At 46.2% G+C, this 8317-nt stretch overlaps 1 protein-coding gene and 1 non-coding gene across 2 annotated transcripts; one reads left to right on the top strand and one right to left on the bottom strand.

The window, feature by feature from the left end:
• The first annotated feature begins 2093 nt into the window (after window positions 1-2093).
• Window positions 2094-2166, top strand: TRNAA-AGC (transfer RNA alanine (anticodon AGC)). The gene has a single exon. It is a non-coding gene; the product is annotated as a tRNA-Ala (tRNA).
• A 233-nt stretch (window positions 2167-2399) lies between these two features.
• On the bottom strand, window positions 2400-7713 carry LOC125531115 (RNA demethylase ALKBH9B). The gene is made up of 6 exons (XM_087534424.1): window positions 7386-7713; window positions 6743-7255; window positions 4987-5072; window positions 4576-4886; window positions 3533-3604; window positions 2400-3451 (listed from the first exon to the last, which is right to left on the bottom strand). Exons 1-6 carry the CDS (start codon window positions 7579-7581, stop codon window positions 2770-2772), a joined length of 1860 nt encoding a protein of 619 aa, XP_087390550.1. The 5' UTR covers window positions 7582-7713; the 3' UTR covers window positions 2400-2769.
• Between the last annotated feature and the right edge of the window lie 604 nt (window positions 7714-8317).

Raw genomic sequence — 8317 nt, 5'->3', positions numbered from 1 at the left:
TCCTACTTGGGGCGCCCCTTGTCTGCCTCTCCTCCCCTCCCACATAACATATGTATATGTGGGGAGGGGAGCGCCTAGAACACACAACATCAATTGTTAGCCGTGTGCGGCGCCCCCCTCCACAGTTTACACCCCCGGTCATATTCTCGCGGTGCTTAGGGCGAAGCCCTGCGTGGATCACTTCACCATCACCGTCACCATGCCATCGTGTTGATGGAACTCATCTACTTCCTCAACACCTTACTGGATCAAGAAGGCGAGGGGCGTCATCGCGCTGAACGTGTGCAGAACTCGAAGGTGTCGTACGTTCGGTGATTTATCGGTCGGAGCTAGAAGAAGTTCGACTACATCAACCGCGTTGTCAAATGCTTCTGCTTTCGGTCTACGAGGGTACGTAGACACACTCTCCCCCTCTCGTTGATATGCATCTCCTAGATAAATCTTACGTGAGCGTAGAATTTTTTTAAAATTGCATGCTATGTTTCCCAACAAAAACCTATTGATGTACTTGAGGATGCCATAGTGGAGAGAGAATTGAGGAGTGGGATCAACGTCAAAAGCAACTTCTTGTGTCAGTACTAGTCACAATCTACCTATATAATCTTGCAGCTACAACAGGAACAACATGATTTGTAGAGATAAGGTCTTGTACATAGTTTAAACTAGTTCTCTCACCTATCAAAGCGGTGATCTAGGATGATCTGTTGTAACCGACATGTGTATATCATTATAAATACAATCCACACAGCCTCCTTCAGGAGGTAGAAACGCTTTCACAAAATCTCACATGGTATCACTAGCAATTCCACTTTGGATCACATCTAGTATAATGCATCCAACTAAATCATGTCTAGCTCTTTGACCGCACCATACCTTTATCTTGTTGTGTCCTTAGCCCATTTCATCACGGAGAAGCTCACCAAGAACAATCATTTGCTCTGGAAGGGGCATGTTCTCTCAACGATCTGTAGCACACAACTACATCGCTTCATCGACATGACGGTTGATGTTCCAATGGAAAGCCTCTCCAACATCATAAAGATGGCTAAGTCATCACTGTGGTGAACCCAGTACACTTCATGGTAACCGACTGACCAACGGGTCTTAAGTGCCCTAACACCCTCTCTTGCGGCGTGCTTGCAACGGTCATCATCCAGCCGACCATGTCACACATATGGAATGCCATTTAGGACATCTTCCCGATTCAGATAAAACTTGCTCTGTAAACACCCGCAACTCCCCAGCTCTCTCATGATATGCTTGCAGTGATCATCACCCATCCAACTGGGACACGCACATGGAGAAGGCCATTTAAGACATCTTCCTGACTCAGATAAAAGTCGCTCCATAAACATGCGCATCGCCCTAGCTCTTTTTTGACATGCTTGCAGCGGTCATCACTGAGCCGACTATATTGCGCACATGCCATAATAAAACTCGCTTTGTAAACACCCGCATAGCTCTCTCATGGCATGCTTGCAACGGTCGTCACCCAACCTAATGTGGCATGCGCATTGAAGGCCATCGAGGGCATCTTCTCGACATAGACAAAGCTCGCGTCATAAACACCCGGGACACCCTCACTAGTCACTACTACACACAAAGGGCTCCGTCCATCTGTGACTAGATCAACAAGTTGAAGGCACTCTGACGACGAGATGGCCTCCGCGGGTAAGCCACTGGAAGATGCGGGTATGATCTCGTTGCGCGCACTAGCCTAGTCTCAGTCAGCGACGTATACTAGTGACGATAACGGACAACTTAGTGTTTGTTTGTCAGCATCAGCTATAACTCTGCTTGATATCATCCAACCAATCAAGGACAATAGTGGTGATGGAATGATAATTGATAGTATGAGAGAGCATCTGCACTACATTTTTATTTTCTTTTTATATTGAATAAACTTCAGAAGTTTATGTTATAATCTTTTTCTAAGTCATTGACTCGTCATATTTTTCAGCTTTTGTTGATTTATTTTCGGGTCGGTGCTCGAGCACAAACACAAACACAAACATGAGGTCCGCGTCTGCAAAGGGGGGAAAAAGGTCCCGTGCATTGAGGAAGTAAACACGTGTCGGGCCAGAGTCACAAAAGGGGATGTAGCTCAGATGGTAGAGCGCTCGCTTAGCATGCGAGAGGTATGGGGATCGATACCCCACTTCTCCATTTTTTTGTTTTTATTTTTTTTGTTTTTGCAGATCTGACTGAATACCCCCACTTCACCATTTTTTGTTTGTTTTTTGCACATCTGAACATAATGTACTCCATAAAAAAAACTATCCTGACTTTGCTTCTGCAAAACTCCAAATCTCACAAATCCTTCTAGGCATAAAAACAAAAACAAGCACAGAATCTTTGCCGCAAACCAAAGCAGCGCAATAATAAAATCTCACAGGCCAAGAGCAAAATGTTACTGCTATCTTTTCCAAATATAAAGAGCAAAATGTTACCCGGCACACAATCACAGCATATTAACTCCAGGAAAAACTCCTGCCCTACACCCAGCCAATATTATTCAGCCATCAATAATCCAGCCCACGCAACGCAACATCCACACCAAGACACAATTACAGCATTCCAGGAAAAAAATAACAGCTCTGATTATCTACAGAATAGGCTCCTGACTACAGTATCTATCAGTGAATTTCAGTTCCTGAAATGTACATCTCAACTTTCCCTTCCCAGTTTCCAGGTATCGATAAACTTTTCCAGACATTGCGTCTGAAGATTTTGAGTACAGACATGGTCGGTCACACATGGTATGGCTGGCTACCAGCCCAGGTTTATTCTGGTCCTTGGTCTGTTGTGTATGGTCCGCACGCTGACACGGGGCTGGTCAGAGGACTCGTGGCTCCCGACGGAGAGGGAGTCCATGTCGTCGTTGATGGTGCGGTTGATCATCTGTAGCTGCCTGTGCTCCATCCGTTGCCCCCTGGCCTGGGAGTCCGCGCCGTTGTTGACGAAGAACACGCCGCTGCCAGGCGTCCTCTCATGAGGCGGCCTGTTCAGCCGGTCTCTGAGGTCCTCGCCATGAGATGGCGTGTCATGCGGTTGTCTTGGCTCTCTCGGCCTCTCAACGGAGTCCCTTTCTCTGTCAGAACCCGGTGGATACCTTGGCTCTCTCGACCTCCCAATGGAGTCCCTCTCTCTCTCAGAGCTCACACTGGAGATGGGGCTCTGTGGGTGCTGTGGAGGTTGGTCTCCAAGAATGCCCCCCCATCCAGCCTTTCCAGCAGGTGTCGTTCTTCCTTTGGATTTCCTGCTTCTGGATGATCTGCTGCCTGGATCCCGAGTTTGTACGCCAAGCTGCTTCCCCTTGCCTTCATCCGAGGATCTGCTAGTCTCGGGTGCAGCTGGTGCTTCGAGAGGAGTAATGTTCAGCAGTTCAGGATCATCCTTGAAACTGAATGGACGCTTTGCAGGATCCATTTTTCTGAAGGTAATGGATATCCTGTACATCAATCAGAGTTCCAGCATTATGTCAGAGGTGAACAAATCAAGTTCAGAAAATAATGCAACATACAACTACAACCTTTTGGATGGTACCGCTGGAACACAATGCTTTGCAACATCAGCACCATTGCCATTTATGACGAGCACAGACCTGTGAATGTTCACATTTAGTGTTCAGCGAAGGAAGCAATGATTTCCAGCATAGAACTACAGAGATCACTGCACATATCACATACAATTCATGACACCCAGGTAAAGAAACGAAGACAAGACAACAATAAAAAGGAAAATCACTAGAAAATGGCTCATAATCATTAGAAAATAGCTTATCTTGGCAAAAAACTTGATAAAACAACTTCAGGTCAAAGCTAACAAGTTCAGCACATCAATGTGCTATGCACCGAGCAATATCATTTAGATGTATCAAACGGACTTTCCATGATCTTGGTATTCATATGAGATCAGAACTTCCGAATGTCAAAAACATAAATTCGAAACTATCCACACATATACAGTCAAGTGCAAGTGTGCAATTACAACAAGATGTCATGCAGTAAGCAAATGAATCAGACAGTCTTTTGAATTCATCTATACTAATATAAAAAAGACCCAAAGGGGCAAATCCAACTAATCTCGGCCATCAATCCAACGAACTATACTGATCCAATGTCGAGCTCTCAACACGTTTAGCGTGTAATTAATACCATACCAAATATAGTGCTAATCATATAATTAACACACAAATAATATCCAACCTAATATCCGCGTGCAATTAATATACTGCCTAATATTAACGTGCATTGCACGTACACATTTACTAGTATGCAATAAAAATTCTCAAATCTCCAGGAGTAAAATAAAATCGAAACTATCCACACATACAGTCAAGTGCAAGTGTGCAACTACAACAAGATGTCATGCAGTAAGCAAATGAATCAGACACGGTCTTTCAATTCATATGCAATCAAAATTCTCAAATCTCCAGGAATATAATCAATTCACAGTTTCAGACCTATCCATACGCTACATAATTAAGTGTGAATACTACATGCAAAAAGAAGTGTCAATTCTGCATGATATTCATAAGCATAGAGGAAAATCGAGAGAAGATAACCAACATACCCAACGGGCAGAGGAATTGCAAATGAGCCCGTAAATTCTCCAGGACCAGCGATTTTCAGACTAGACCCAAAAAGTATGTTGCATTCACTGAGGAATGAAACAGTACAAAATGGTCGAACAAAATCATGGCTGTCTATATGTGGTGGGATGCAATCTCCAGGGTCATACATGTTGACAATGCAACTGTCTGGCACACAATCCGTTGGCAGAATACGCCACCTTACCAATCTCTTGATCATGACCTTAAATAGTTCAGGGATCGGATCAGAAACAAAAGTTCGAATGATGCCTGGTGGATTTCCTTTCCTGTCCTGCCATTAGAAATTTCACCTTGAGATAGATCTACGGATAGGCTTCACTAATGTTGAAATGTAGCTTACAAGAAGATGGAATTAAGAATAAGGTAAGTACCGTAGCATAGTTATAACAGCATCCAAATTGAATTGTTACCCGCCCTTTACCACGCATCCATTTCTCAGGTTCTGTATATGTACGATCTGACAAGGGGGAAATATTTGTTGTAAGGTTTAGCCACAGAAAGTAAAGAAAAAAACTGTTTGGGGGATGCAATTAAAACTTAAGAGTTCAAGAACATTTATATGTTACTAACAATTGAAACATAAATGAAGAAATAAACATTATTAGCATTGCATTAGAAATACAAAAGTAACATGTTCTCAAAAATCACTTTTAACAGTTAGGCAAATGATTATTATTATTTTCATACAATTTTCTCTGTAAATAAAGTGAAAACTACATAATGAAATTGGATAAACTTAAATAAGATACCACTAGTAATAATAAGATGTAAGGTGAATAAGGAAAAGTTGCATTCATTACATTTCTGCCAGTTTTTGGTTATATGTTACAAGGTTCACGCCAGGGGATGTGCACGTGGGTTACAATGGTCATCAACTTTGGTATGGAAGTGGGGGCATATTAGGTGCACTAGCACCTTGGGCCCTTGATGTGTACTGGTGCACTAGGCTATGGGAAATTCTAGTACACCTAATGATCATAGGTGACACAAACAGGACATGTGCTTCAAGGAATAGGTCATGCTAGAATGTGATACAGCAAAACAACTGTGAGAACAGCCCATTCTAAAATAGTACGTAAAAATTAAAACAAAAAAAGTGGATTTAAATACCAGAAAGACAGTGGTCAGAACAGAGAACAGAGGACAGAGGGAACAATTTGTAGTAGTGTCAGTACTCATTATATGAGAACAGAAATAATGAAGCCAAAATAATTAGAGAATTCCACAAATGATACAGAAAGAGACACCCTAAGATTTATGTGAACAGGGCATCACAATATCAGAAGTATGTGAGCAAATCAAATAGATAGGTGCCCAGAGATGGGGATTTTTTTATGTACATTACTATTCACTAGATTTCTCCATAATAAGATACTTCCAGTTATCTAGAGTTGGCATTATATGGTATTTCAGTCTATGACTGGCTCCTACCATGAAAGCACAGGCAAAAATAACCAAATACCGATTCATCTTCCTCATCAAGTTTGATTAATTACAGTCAAGCAAAGCTGAATCTGCTATAGTTTTCATAGATCTGGTAATCTAACATATGACTAAGAAAAGTTTCCAGCTTTGGGTCAAGATCCCATATATAGTTAACATAACAAATGTAAATCTATGAAACTTCGGGTCAAGATCCCATACAGTTAACATAACAAATGTGAATCTGCAAAGTCATAGCTCCCAAAATAGATGTTCTAGTCACTCCCTTGATGGAGAAATTAATACGTAGCTCCCACAAAAAATAAAAGACGGAGAGACAAAGAAAAATTTTCTACACAACAGAGCTACTGTATCCATATAGACCTTCCTACGCTGATCTAAAATCAGAATAAGTCGCATAGTCCATACTCAACTTAACCGAAACACACGCCTCCATAGACCATAGTCCATACCCCGGGCACTACGGCCTTAGTACCAGTCATGTAACTGAACTTGAAAGTTCAAACACATCATCTTCGATACAGCTATAAGACCTGGCACGAACTTGCATCCTCCTGAACTAATACCGACCTCGCTATGCAACCCTAGAAGCAAACAATTTTCTGGATTCTAAACAATAGACATACGGCCTAGTATACTGAACTCAGAACACTTCATTGATGAAAGCCAATATGCAAGGCTCACCTCCAAGCTCCCCGCGCTTGCCCATCTCCTGCAGGCCGTAGACGCAGTCGACGATGCGCTTCTGCTCGGCGGTGCTGAACACGCCGGCGTGGAGCTCCAGGCCGGCGAGGATGTTGACGAGCTGGCCCTTGACCCTCTCCAAGCATATGAAGTCGTCCTTCCGCAGCACGTTCCGGAACCGATGCAGCTCCCGCTGCTCCCTGGTCAGCCTCGCCCTCGGCCTCCCCGCCCCGCCGGCCTCCTCCTCCTCCCCCTCCTCCCCGTCGTCGTCGGCGGCCGCGGCGGCCGCGTCCTCCTCCGCGGCGGCGGCGGCGAGCTCGTCCTCCTGAGCCATGTCCGCCCACGACATCCGGGGCTTCTCCGCCTCCGCCTGCTGCCGCTGCGGGGGCGGCGGGGGCGGATCCGAGTCCCACCCGCTGGGCTCGAACGGGAGATGCCGCGGGGCGGCCGGATCCGAGTCCCACCCCGTGGCAACGACCCTCTCGACGGGCGGCGGTGGCGCCGGCTCCTCCGCTGCAAGAAAAAGTTAGGTGGGAGACGTGAGACGCGAGTGCCCAACCCAGCAAGAACCCTAGCAAGCACGGCCCTTTTCCTTTCCTTTCCCCCCAAAGCGCGGCGGGCGGGCGGCGGCCATCATCATTACCTCGCGGCGTCGGGGGCGGCGGCGGGGGGAGGAGGGAGGCGACGCGGCCGCGGAGCGAGCCGACGCAGGAGGGGCAGAGGCCCGCGGAAAGGAAGGGGAGCCAGGTGGTGAGGAACTCCCCGGCGATGGCGAGCTCGTCGGCGTCGTACTGCCCCCGCACGAGCTCCATCGGGTCGGCGCCGTCGCCGGCGGCCATGGGGTCTGCGGCTGACTGGCTGGCTGGCTGGCTGGCGCGTGGGGCCGCTCCTCCTCACTCTCCTCCGCCTCGGTCTGCAATTCTTTCACCTTTGGGGGAGGTTTTGGGTCGCGCTTCCCACGCGGCGACTCCTGCGGATAGCTCAAGAAAACCTCCGGCGGGGTAGGGGTGCGTTGGGTCGGGCTGAGACGATCCTGGCCGTCCGTTGGAGCGTTGGACGGCCTGGATCGGCAGATGCTGTGGGTGGGACGGGGGTGGGGGTGATGGTTTAAGTTGCCGCTCCATGATTGGTTGATGATTTGATAGTTTTGGGTGTGGTTGATTGATTCATGGTGCGCTCCCTTGTGCTAGAGGTGTGATACCTCACACGTTTCCTGATTTTTTCATTATAAGACTGTTTTGATATTTTTGGCTTTCATTGGGTTGTGTGTCACTGGCAACATAGTTTGGGTTTTTTTTTCTAGTTTAAATGGCGCTTCGGTTCTTCATGCAGGAAACATAGTGGGCTGTTTTGTCTCTGTTTTCTTTTCGGATGATGAGGATGAGCCAGCCGATCCTAACATAATTTTGGAGGAGCCGGACGACGAAGCCTCAAAATCAGATAAAGATGTCTCCGACGCGACCGGACTTCCACTAGATTTTTATAGGGGTCAGGAGGGAAAAGATATGCTGTTTTCTATCAGTCCCAAGCGGATACTCCCCAGCTTCCACGGTCTGCTTACCGAGGAAGAGATGC

The sequence above is a fragment of the Triticum urartu genome, chromosome 7A (assembly GCF_056163025.1).
Source record: "Triticum urartu cultivar PI428250 chromosome 7A, HENAU_Tu73, whole genome shotgun sequence".
NCBI classification, from domain to species: Eukaryota; Viridiplantae; Streptophyta; class Magnoliopsida; order Poales; family Poaceae; genus Triticum; species Triticum urartu.
Note: the sequence above shows the minus strand (reverse complement) of the source record. Positions and strands in the feature narration are given on the sequence as shown.